Below are 12,250 nucleotides of genomic sequence, written 5' to 3'. Positions count from 1 at the left end.
TAGAATAAAATAATAGATATTTCTATGCGTCATAATCACAAGTGTCTTTCAAACGCAAAACATTTATCATCAGATCTTCAGATCGTAACATGCCAATATTAAAACATCATGTCATAAACTCTTAAATCGCGTTTAACGTTCAGAATTATTCAATTTTTATTTTAAATATTTTTAAAATTAAAGGTATAATATCTTAGGTTCTCGTGTATATTTTTTTTCGTTATTTTAATTTTGAATCAAGTTGATATGTGAGCATTTAAAATTGTCCATCTACAACCATAATATGTTTGTAGAGATGAATTTGTCATAATTTACAAGACTACAGTGTAGTTTTGTTTAAAGTTTTCGCATAGAATAAATACAAATTAAAAATACATGGTGTTTTTGTTGTGTGACAGTGCAGATATTAAGTCTTAGAGAATGTTACATATCACAATAACGATGTTACGGACCAACATAAGTATATTGGCTATTGAGTAATTAACCAATGAACATAAAGCTACAAACCGCTACAGATGTATTATGTATATATAAATACTGTTTTGATGTTTTAAACATTTGGGGATACAGCCACTGTACTACTGATTACTGAACTATATACAGTTACAGTTCAGTGGTTACAGCTTATGCCTGATACAACATTACATTCATTACAACATAATGTAATAATACATAATATTATAAAAATAAAAAATATAACTATAATACATTTAATTTTAATTGGCAAATTGCGATGTTAGAAACTGTTTTAAGTTCACAAATAAGTAATATTATATTTATTATAGCCTGTATTCTTCGCACAAAATATAAATACCACAGATATTCTGTAATAAATATAAATTATAAATATCTACCATGAACTAATATATACTAATTTATTATCTTAGTTCATGATATCTACAAAATACCAACAAATGATAAAGGGTTATCGCAACAGGTTGTTGTGGTATTAGGTGGTGTGGTAATGGTCTGATACTCAGATTTACTGATAAGCAAATACATTTTGTCATTTTGTGGTATAATATAATTATAGTCCAGTCGAGTGTCAACTGAATGATGTATTAGTATTGTTGTGTTGAAATTTCAAAATTCGACTGACGACTACAAAACTACGACAGATCAGATTTAGTCTTTACTCTTTACGATAATTACATACTTTAAATTAAAATTCTAGTTTAAATCAATTATATATTCTAATATATTAGAATAATTTTTATTTTTTAATAGTGATATTATAAAGAGTATAAATATGTCATCGGAAAAACGGCTAAGTCCTAACGACCCAGGATCTTATTCTTTACCTGGTGAGTAATCTAAAAAAATATACCATAATCAACACCAATAAAACAAAATTATACTTTAAATTCATGATTGTTTAATAGTTAATACCTAATATTTGAGAGTACATGAAATTGTATTAATTTTTCACAGTTGAATAATTTATTTAGAAATTTAATTATTTAGCAATAATAAAAATATATTACCTTAAAAATTTTAAGTTTTATTTTTAATAAATGTTTTGTGTTTAAAAAAATGTTTTTTGAAGAATTTTCTTTTATAATTACTTAATTGTGATAATAAAAAATAATTATATTTAAATATCTATTATATTACTATTATGGTTGGGCACTTTAAAACATATTTTAATGTTAGTATTAACTTTAATTAAGCTATACATTTTCATACTTTATAGTTGAACTTTTGCGAGTAAGACTACAAACAGTACAGTACAAACAGATAATAAAGAAAATATACCACAATATTAAATAATATTATTGCATTTTGATTTAGTATCTAAATAAAGTAATGTGCTTATTTTATTTCATTATTTTAACTTACAACACTTTAAATTATAATTACTAGAATTATTTAGATGATATGTTGGTTTTTAAATTCTAATTTAATGTTAATGCTTCTTACTTAAATACTTTGGAATACTTATATTAATTATTTATCTAAAATGTTAATACTAATATTAGCATTAAATACTCATTTATTATTTATCAATTATTTTATTAGTTTAATTAAAAACTTCTAATCTACAGATGATTTTTTAATTATAATTTATGAAAAACTTATAGTTCTAGAATATCTAAAATATAAAGAAATAAAACCATAAAAATAATTATAGCTTTCATAACCAGTATTCCAAATTAAATAATTAACTAATTATTAAATCTATATTTGTATTATTTATACTTCAAGCATTTAAAAGTAAAATATAATTATGTTATACTTTTTTAGAAAAAGTTGCCGTAACTCATATTGATATAGAACTTGCTGCTGATTTTGAAAATGAAAAACTTAAAGGATTTGTTGATTTAAGCATAACTAAAATTGATGAGAGCTGTGATCATATTGTATGGTAAAAATAATTAATTTATGATACAAAAATAATTCACCCAAATCATTTAAATTCTAGATTTTGGACAACATTGATTTGAATGTGATAAGTATTACGAACAAAGATGATGGAACATTGCTAGATTACAGTATAGGTGATCGCTTAGAAGTATTTGGTTCCAAACTTGAAATAAAAATACCATCTACAAAAGAGTAAGAAATTATAGTTATATTATAATACAATTTTAAATAACATTGTTTTTGATTTTTGAATTCTTAAACTTTAGGAGCATTATACGAATTACTTATGAAACATCTAAAACTGCCTCGGCCTTACAGTGGCTTACGCCTGAGCAAACTTTGGGCAAATCTCATCCATATTTGTTTAGCCAATGTCAGGTATGTTATATTTCTTGTAATAATAGATTCATTTCAATTAAATTATACATATTGTTTAGCCTGCCCATGCTCGATCCATGTTACCTTGTCAAGATACTCCATCTACAAAATCCACATACTCGGCAAAAGTATGTTTATTATCAACAATTTTACAATTTTCTAAAATTTGTATTTAATTATATATATTGATGGTTTAATTATGGATAATTTACAGATTACAGCTCCTAAACCATTAACAGTATTAATGAGTGCAGTCCCGTTAGAAATAATTGACAATGGAGATACACGAACATTTTCATTTGAACAAACTGTTCCTGTGCAATCATATTTAATAGCCCTAGCTATTGGTAATCTAGTCAGTAAAACATTAAGTCCTATATCAAAAGTTTGGTCTGAACCTGAAGAAATTGATAAAGCTGCATATGAATTTGAACAAGTATAATATATTAATTAACATTTGAATATTTGTTAACTGTATAATTTGATTATATTTTTAGACACCTGATCTATTGAAAACCGCTGAAAATGTATGTGGTCCTTATGTTTGGAAAATTTATGATTTACTTGTTATGCCTCCTTCATTTCCTTTTGGTGGTATGGAAAATCCGTGTTTGACCTTTGTCACTCCCACACTACTGGTAAGTTAGGTAATATCAAAGATAACTATAACCATTTAATATATTTATTGTTTACTGATATAGGCTGGAGATAGGAGTCTCGTAAATGTTGTGGCTCATGAAATAGCACATAGTTGGACTGGCAACTTGGTAACAAATCGTAATTTTGAACATTTTTGGATGAATGAAGGATTTACAGTTTATGTGGAACGTAGAATACACGGACTATTGAATGGCGAGAGTTCAAGGGAATTTGCTGCACTTGGTGGTCTTGAAGATCTCAAACAATCTGTTAATATTTACTATTATTTCTATAACTACTTTTACTTAAAAATCATAATAATAATAAAAATAAGTATTATTGTAGGTTGATAATTTAGGCGCACAAAATCCATTAACCAAGTTAGTAGTTGATTTAAGTGGTATTGACCCAGACGACGCATTTTCCACTTGTCCTTATGAAAAAGGTCACACATTCTTGTTCTATTTAGAAAAGCTATTAGGAGCTGGTAAGGCCGTTTAATTCAGAATTAACTACATGGGTTTCTCATTTCTAAAATAAATATTTTACAGCTAAATTTCAAATATTTTTCAAATCCTATATTGATAAATTCAAGTATAAGTCTGTTGGTACAGAAGATTTTAAATCATATTTGCTATATTATTTCCGGGAGGACAGTGCTATCTCAAAAATTGATTGGGATTTGTGGCTGTATACTTGTGGCATGCCTCCAATAATACCTCTGTAAGTATCTATTTAGTCAAATGACTTAGGAAAATATGTAAATAAAAGTGAAATATTTATATTATTAAATAATTTTAAAGGTATGATACAAGTGAACAAGATGCATGCATCTCTTTGTTAATCCGTTGGGAACAATGGGATGGTACTGGTGACAATTTTAAGAAGTCTGATTTGGATAAATTTCAAACAGCACAAATCATACAATTTTTAGCATTGGTTTTGAAATCGAATAATTTTACTTTGGTAAAAGTAAAAGCAATGCAAGAGGCTTATGATTATAACAGTAATGGTAACCGTGAAATTGTATTTAGGTAAGAACTAAACTAAAAATATTTAGTGCAATAATTGTAGATTTATGAATAAAAATTAAGTAGAAATTCATAATAATACCCATGTATATTTTTTTATCAGGTGGCTCAGAACATGTGTAAAATACAAGTGGATTGAACAATTGGAACTCATTTTTAAATTTATCAACACCACTGGAAGAATGAAATATGTTCGTCCTTTATATAGGTGACTATTTTAAAATTATATTTTGATGTTATTAGTTTAAGAAAATATGTTAATATTTTTTTCTTACCTTCCTATCATTATATTTTTTTCAGGGACCTTTACTCTTGGGAAGAAATACGGGTAAAAACAATAGACAATTTTGAAAATAATAAAATGCGTATGATGTATGTTTGCCGTCATACTGTAGCTAAAGATCTACATTTAAGAAATTGTTAATTAATATCAATAATAATTGTGTTCAAACATTTTTTTTTATTATTGATGTATTGAATTATTATCATATTATTTTTATCAAAATATGATAACTAACATGTTTTATGCATAAAAAAAACTAATAAAATCTAATTTTTAAATATTTAATGGAATAGCATATTTTTAATATTTTAAATATCAATAAAATATTATGATTTTTAGTCTGATAATTACTTGCCTGCTTTTCAAAATAAAAAAATGTAGTAATCTTTAATTGTAAAGAATGTTTCAGAATCAATACAAATTTAAAATTGCCATAAAAGTTGCAAATTTAAAATGTTATTAAAAATGAAAAAAATTTTCACACGTAGCTCAAAAAACATCTCCCATTTATGTATGAAAAATAACCCCCTGGCATATGTCCACATGTGATGCTGCAGATTGATTTATGCAATTATTGCAGTTTTTAATTCATACCGATATCTTAAACACCCTATATATTCACAATTTATAACTAAACCAATAATAAAATCATAATCAATGTGAAGAACAATGCAAGTTGCAACAGAATATATTGCAAATATGGACGTAGTAATGATAATATCATTATCAAAAAACAACATTCGACCCTAAGATTGTTGGAATAACCATAATAGATCATATGGTCTCCTTGAACACATAATATAAAGAGCATACATGATGCGACTAATTAGATAAATAGTCAGTTTTATAAAAGTAGAACAAATAAATTGTCATCAATAGCCAGTGACTATATAGAAATAATATTAGTCTTTGTCAGTTTACAAATTTATCATCTCTATAACAGTATAATGATTAATGAGTAATACTGTGAAAGTTACAAAGAAAAATACATTTGAATTACTAGTAATTATATTTTTTATGCCGAACTAATTTAGAATGATATTGTAATTAGTTGTTATAGCAGCTAATTACTTGTATGTAAAGAGTATCAACATACTTGTGTATTGTTTGCTTTCATAAAGTTATAGATTGTTTTGTGATATAATGTAATACTTGGACAAATAACTATATAAGTAGTCATTTAGAATTTTGGTGTTTAATAATGTATAATTCCAATCCTTAATAATAATACCAATCCTTGTAATTGTATAATATAATAAGCTATAAAATAGGAACATAAACCTTACCATGATAATTAAATTAAATAAAAATTTAAACTATAATTTTTAACTGTAATACAAGGGGATTAAATTATTTTGTTCATGAAATAAATGATTTATTTATTAGCTTTATTCATAATCATATTATAATAAAATATATTTTATCATTTATGAAATAACAAGTAACTGATTAAATATAAACAGCTATATACTGTTTTATAAATTTAATGCCAAATATATGAATTTTGTAACCATTGATTCAGCAGAGAAATTGCCAATTTCGCTAATAGCCACAAAATTTGCAAATTGTGTTTGTTGATTTCATGAAATTATACTTTTATGTAGACGTTTAACCGAATTCATGAATTCTGAACATATTAATGCCTATTAAGGTGTCAATATAAATAAAATAATAATTTCATATAATGTTACCCACTTTTCTCTATTTATTTATTGGGTTAAACTCATTAATACATAATATTAAGGTATCATTTGTATATTTATTTCTATTTTATCGTGGATATTGTTTTTGTGGACTACATTATTGCTTATTTGACATAAATAAAGTCATTTTAATCTGTTGTCAATATTTTCCACCATAAATTTATAGTAATTCTAATGTTTTTTAAAAAAAATATGATTACAAAATAAAAAACAACATAAATAGTAGACAATATACAATAGGTTCTTACTAGTATATACACTGAATACTATAAAAACGTATAAATATAAGTACTTAAATATATATATATATCAAATTACTATATATCTGTGATTTCAACAAATCTCAACCCTACTGAATTTATCATTTAAGTTTAAACTCAAATACTAATTTAAAACAGGTTATCAAGCCGGTCTTCTTCTTTTTTTTTTTTTAATAATGCGCCGTGCAGTGTGTAAACTTCAACACAAAACAACACTTTACTAAAAAATAATTTTTTTCTTTTTAATAAAATCAATTAAAATAAATATTTAAGTTATAAAATTAATATATTTTTCGTTACAATTATAATTACAAAAAAAAAAGTGTAAAAGTAAAATAAATCAATTTAACAGCATACTATTCTATATAAAATATTTTATTTTAATTATGAATTTGATTAAAAATATGTTCATAATTAACAATAAGAAAGTATGTATATACAAGAAGCTGGATTAATGTGAATATAGTTTACTATTATCTTTTTTCACACTGCTGGGTAAATTAAATTAATAATTGTTGAATCAAAGATAAAGATTGGATATCATTATTAACAGCAAAATATTTGACTTTATTTTTGCTTGGAAAAAAGAATGGTATGAACAAAAATTGGTATGTTGACAGTAAATTCGTGTTAAATAGTATCTATATAATAACGTAATAGCAAATAAACTGATCATTTATAAATTTAAAAATATTTATCTTATCTTGTTTACCATCAAATATTTTCAAAAAAGTTTTTCAAATAATTTTTATGAAGCCCAATTAGCTAATTCTTTCATTTCGTCATCATCTTCTTCAGCTTTAGTTTTTGCTAAAAATTTAAAACAACTTGTAAATATATTTTATAAATTTATTATTAGTTCCTTAAAAATACCTTTGCCTCGGCCACTGGGCTCAAATGTTGGCACTGCAGGCGTTGGCAAATCGGTGACAGGTGTCTTGCCTGTATTCAACAACTCTTTGTCCAATTCTTCTTGTTCTAGCTCTTCCAATTCTTTTTGTAATTCATCCTGTTAAAATTATAATATTATTGAAAATTTGTTCATGTTACAATTAACTAAATATTGGTCAAAATTAGCCATTTTAGAGATTAAATATTATACAATATAATCATCTATATCATATATTTATATTTTACTTGCACCATAATAGCAGTAATAAATCTAGAAAGCAAATTTTTAGGTATTTAACCTGGTATTTTAAAATTTAAAATATGGTGTTAATATTCAATTAAAAATGAGTAAAATATATTATTAATATTATTTTTTTTTAAACTAATATAAAACCAATATTATAAAATTATAAAAACAAAACATATTATACTAAAATATAAAGTTAATATTTGAAAGTTTTGAGTATTATTCTTGGGTTGAACTAGATTTGAACATTAAGTTGTTAAAATAAGTAATTATGCACATCTTAATTCAATACAAATAAGTATAAATAATAGAAATGAATGAATACTTAATATTTAAAGTTATTAACCAATTACAAATTTAAAATTAATTTATGATTTAATATGGGACTTTATTCCCTGCTAGATAAGCTTATTAACCTCACAGTTTTTTTCTCAACCTCTTAGATATTTTTTCAAAAATGATTTTTATATTTAAATATTTATATAACTCTCATTATTAATTATTTTTCGATTGCTGTCAATTATAAAAGAAGACTAATTAGTTTAAAAAAAAAAAACTATTTTTATATACCTAATAGAGATTTAATTATTATTATTATTATATTATTAATTATTAATATAAGGAGAAAATCAAATCTATGTAAATGATTTATAATATAACAACTATCTATAAAATAATAATTTTTAATATAATGTTAAAAATGATTCAATTTTGACATTTAATTTATTAAAATAAATTACTATTCTTACCTCGTCTACATCAGTTCCAAATGCAACTGGATTTGAAATAGCTTCTGATATTTCTTTTGATAAATCTTGGGATTCCGCTATATCGTCCATCATATTATGAACATCATCAACATTCCTATAATAAGATAATTAATTTTAATAACAATTTTCAAACTGTATTGAAGATATATGAAAAAACATTTTTAACATATTTCATAATTTTTTAATGCTAAATATTTTTTATAGATCTCTTCAATAAATTGGTTATATTCCAATTGTAATATATTATATATTACATTTTAATGCATACAATTGGGTCACAATTAGTGCGGATAATCAATGCTCTACTATACGTGTAATTTTAATTTTTAGTTCATAAATGTATATTTAGAAATTTTATTGTCATATATCTGATCCCTATACTTATCAATTTTATAACACACAATATCTTACATAAATTAATATTATAATTATGAGAACTATATATTGTACTCCTATAATTAACTAAATTATAGTCATTTTTTTTATAGAAATATGTCAAATAAAATGCTTGAAGATAAACTGATTAAATCATTTCAAACATGCTTTTTTTTTTTTAATTGTAAATACAATCATAACTTACACAGAATAGATTATAGTTTAACATTAAATAATTTATAAATATTGAAATTAATAACCTGAATTATTTTCCACTATTTCAAAAATTTGGAGAAAGTAACCTAAAATTGATCTAAAATTATAAAAATAGATTGTTTAATAACAACATCATGTTTGATAATAAATTTGATAAATATGTATAAAATATAGGTACCTATCTTTTTAATTTACTTTGATACTTAGTGAAGCAAGAAATTAATTAGTATTACAATGATGTTTTACTTGAAAATAGCATTGAGTAAACATTTTTCTTTGATACAAAAGAATTTCAAGTTGCCCAATCTATGACAAATTAAACCTTAAAAGAGATATTTGGAAATCATTAAAAAAATTTACATGACTACATTTTTAATCAAGCTTCAGTCAGAATTGTATGAATGCAATGATATATTTAAGGTTTTAAATTAAATATTAGAAATAGTAGTATAAAACTAGTGTTTTGTCCAGTTTTGTAACTTTTATATACATAAGTATATAAATATAGAGTAGAAAATAAATTTACAGAAGTTAAGAATATGATTTACAGGATTTATGAATGTAATTAAATATACATAGCAACTTATGTATACTACAATATATATTACACAGAATACCACAATAGTGAAGTAATACCTATATAACCCTCCTACCCCGAAATATCTTCGATTAAAGAGGAAAAATTTGTTTTATTATGTTGCAGCACAATTTGTATTGCTAAATTTTGTAATCCCCCCCCCCAATTTTTTTGTATACATGCCTGATAGTAAGTAAACTATTCAATGAAGACAATTTTAAAATGAAATTTAATGCATAACACTTTTAGATAACTATTTTTAATTTAAATTAAAATTTTTTTTTTTTAGATATATATTATGCCGATATTATGAAAAATATGATTTTAAAGAAGACAATAAATTTGAATGAAAAAAAGTCAAAGAAATCTTCAAAGACCCTAATGTTTTCTATCTATTGACTGAACAACTAAATTACTAGTTACCAACTAGGTAATAACTGTGACTCAGCAAATTGTTAAAAATGACTCATTCAAAACCATAATTTTTATCAATATTTTAAATTAAATATAATTTACCAATAAAAGAATAGAATAATGAAAATTAATGTCAACATTTGATACAATGATACAATTTTTGACTGAAATCTTTATATTAGATTTTTATAAAATTATTATGGAAATGTTTTATTTTGTTAAGTTTATTTTAATTTAATAATTTATCTAGTTACATAGATAAACAAATAATTTTTTGTAATATTTAAAACACAAAGAATAAATTAAATAAAAACATATAGATGTAAACTACACTCAATATTGGTAACACAGTTTCTATAACTCGTAAGTGAAGAAGACAATTAAGTTAATTAATTACATTTTGCTCATTACTTTTATGTTTGAAATAAGCCAATAAAAATATGGAATTAAAAAAATCCACCTTAAGCGTTTGTTTAAATAATGATAGAACTTACATATATGTATAAACTGTGTAGTATATACATATTTTATTTTTTTACTATTAAAAGATAAATTTATAATCTGTACCATAGAGAACAATAAGTAAATATGATAAATAATGAATATAATAAATTAACATGAGTGACATGATTGAGAGAAGAAGCAACACCCTCTTAGACTATTATTTAATAAGCAACTTAAAAAAAAATTATAGTAGGTCGCGGAACCAGTTCCTTTTTAGGCATTGTAAAGGGTTTTTGGGTAATGTTAGAGGATATATTTTTTATTGTTGGATTTGTGTGGGGATTAAGTTTGGAATGGAATTGTTTGTAGTATATGGTTGCAAGTTCTTTAACATTTGTAGTGTTAAGGTGTTTGCAAAGGGAAACATTACTGACGCACCATGGTGCACCTGTGATTAATCAAAGAGTAATATTCTAATGAGCTTGGATTGGACAGATGTTAGAAGACTTGGCTGGGTCTCAAATTTGGATTCCATAAAACCAGATTGGTATTGTTATTGTTTTAAATTATATGTTTTGTTTTAAGGTTTAGTTTGGATTTTAGTATCGGAAGAAGTTTGTGGAGTCTAATGTTTGCTACTTGTTGTTTTATTTTAAAGTGTATATATCTATATTATATTATAAGTATTATCTAAATACTTATATAAATATAAGAATTTTATGATTATATACAATTTAATATTTAGGTTTAACTTGACTGATATAAATCAATAACTATTGAACTTACATATTTTGATGGGCCGATTTAAGTGCATCAGCAGCAGTTTTCATTGTAGTTAATACTGCTGTATTTGTGTTCGCACCTTCTAACGCTTCTCGTTGTTGTTCAATAGTTAACATAGTACCATCAATTTGCGCTAATTGTTGTTCGTACCGTTTCTTACGCTTCAATGCTTGTAATGCAGCTGCAAACCAATATAACATAAATGTGTAATACATTATATAACTAAGAAAAAAGGTGTTAAGTCATAACATCAACTTACCTCGTTTATTAGTTGTACCATTTTTTTTTGCTATCGCTACCTCCTGTTCAATTTTTTTTTCTAAAAATTCTTGTTTTTTAATCAGCATTTCTTCAGTGGATCGTAGCTTTTGTATCGCATCTTCGGTTGATGGTCCTTTCTCCTCCTTTTTGCTACCGAAAAGCTTACCCAGGAAACTCATAGTGTATACAATATTATATTATTTATATTAATTTTATTAACCTAGGTATTCATGCAATGAACATAATAATTCAAAGATACCGTACACAAATAACAACTACTCAATAGTTAACACTGAATAGTCACAAAAACACTAACAATAAGTCGCACTAAATTTGCGTAGAAGGCATACGCCAAGAGCAATAGAAATTTCGAAAGATAATGATAAAAGATTTTTATTGTTGTCATTGGTGGTCATCTGTTAAAATCATTCACAAAAATGATTAACGATGATACACCGTAATTGATAACTCAAGACCAAAGACGATATAAGAACATTTCAAAGAGTACATAAAAATGCGAAACCAGTAGTATTTTAACTGTTATTTTTAACACAGAACAATAAATACTAATATTTATCATTGATGCTTTAATGCTTAAAATAATAAATAGTTGG

At 24.2% G+C, this 12,250-nt stretch overlaps 2 protein-coding genes across 4 annotated transcripts; one reads left to right on the top strand and one right to left on the bottom strand.

Moving 5' to 3' along the window:
• The first annotated feature begins 1,021 nt into the window (after positions 1–1,021).
• On the top strand, positions 1,022–4,980 carry LOC132922282 (leukotriene A-4 hydrolase). Its single transcript, XM_060985716.1, has 13 exons — positions 1,022–1,304; positions 2,245–2,360; positions 2,423–2,556; positions 2,631–2,742; positions 2,802–2,870; positions 2,957–3,178; positions 3,240–3,380; positions 3,444–3,650; positions 3,727–3,868; positions 3,933–4,104; positions 4,185–4,415; positions 4,516–4,620; positions 4,713–4,980. Exons 1-13 carry the CDS (start codon positions 1,250–1,252, stop codon positions 4,834–4,836), a joined length of 1,830 nt encoding a protein of 609 aa, XP_060841699.1. The 5' UTR covers positions 1,022–1,249; the 3' UTR covers positions 4,837–4,980.
• A 1,390-nt stretch (positions 4,981–6,370) lies between these two features.
• On the bottom strand, positions 6,371–12,017 carry LOC132922283 (charged multivesicular body protein 4b). 3 transcript variants are annotated; one of them, XM_060985718.1, is made up of 6 exons: positions 11,635–12,017; positions 11,379–11,556; positions 8,546–8,660; positions 7,532–7,667; positions 7,371–7,468; positions 6,371–6,878 (listed from the first exon to the last, which is right to left on the bottom strand). In XM_060985718.1, exons 1-5 carry the CDS (start codon positions 11,813–11,815, stop codon positions 7,407–7,409), a joined length of 672 nt encoding a protein of 223 aa, XP_060841701.1. In that variant the 5' UTR covers positions 11,816–12,017; the 3' UTR covers positions 6,371–6,878; positions 7,371–7,406. The 3 variants fall into 3 exon arrangements, with proteins under 3 accessions (XP_060841701.1, XP_060841702.1, XP_060841700.1); XM_060985719.1 differs by lacking the exon at positions 6,371–6,878 and adding an exon at positions 6,926–7,299; XM_060985717.1 differs by lacking the exon at positions 6,371–6,878 and having other exon boundaries at positions 6,926–7,468; positions 11,635–12,016.
• Between the last annotated feature and the right edge of the window lie 233 nt (positions 12,018–12,250).

The sequence above is a fragment of the Rhopalosiphum padi genome, chromosome 2 (genome assembly GCF_020882245.1).
Source record: "Rhopalosiphum padi isolate XX-2018 chromosome 2, ASM2088224v1, whole genome shotgun sequence".
NCBI classification, from domain to species: domain Eukaryota; kingdom Metazoa; phylum Arthropoda; class Insecta; order Hemiptera; family Aphididae; genus Rhopalosiphum; species Rhopalosiphum padi.
Note: the sequence above shows the minus strand (reverse complement) of the source record. Positions and strands in the feature narration are given on the sequence as shown.

What these genes read in the sequence shown, in the direction of transcription:
- LOC132922283 (XM_060985718.1), bottom strand. Translation starts at nt 11,815, where the DNA reads ATGAGTTTCCTGGGTAAGCTTTTCGGTAGCAAAAAGGAGGAGAAAGGA. An exon ending in AAATCGGCCCATCAAAATAT is followed by an intron (nt 8,661 to 11,378) that starts GTAAGTTCAATA and finishes ATCTTATTATAG; the next exon opens with GAATGTTGATGATGTTCATA. An exon ending in TTGGAACTGATGTAGACGAG is followed by an intron (nt 7,668 to 8,545) that starts GTAAGAATAGTA and finishes TAATTTTAACAG; the next exon opens with GATGAATTACAAAAAGAATT.
- LOC132922282 (XM_060985716.1), top strand. Translation starts at nt 1,250, where the DNA reads ATGTCATCGGAAAAACGGCTAAGTCCTAACGACCCAGGATCTTATTCT. An exon ending in ATTTGTTTAGCCAATGTCAG is followed by an intron (nt 2,743 to 2,801) that starts GTATGTTATATT and finishes CATATTGTTTAG; the next exon opens with CCTGCCCATGCTCGATCCAT. An exon ending in TATGTTCGTCCTTTATATAG is followed by an intron (nt 4,621 to 4,712) that starts GTGACTATTTTA and finishes TATTTTTTTCAG; the next exon opens with GGACCTTTACTCTTGGGAAG.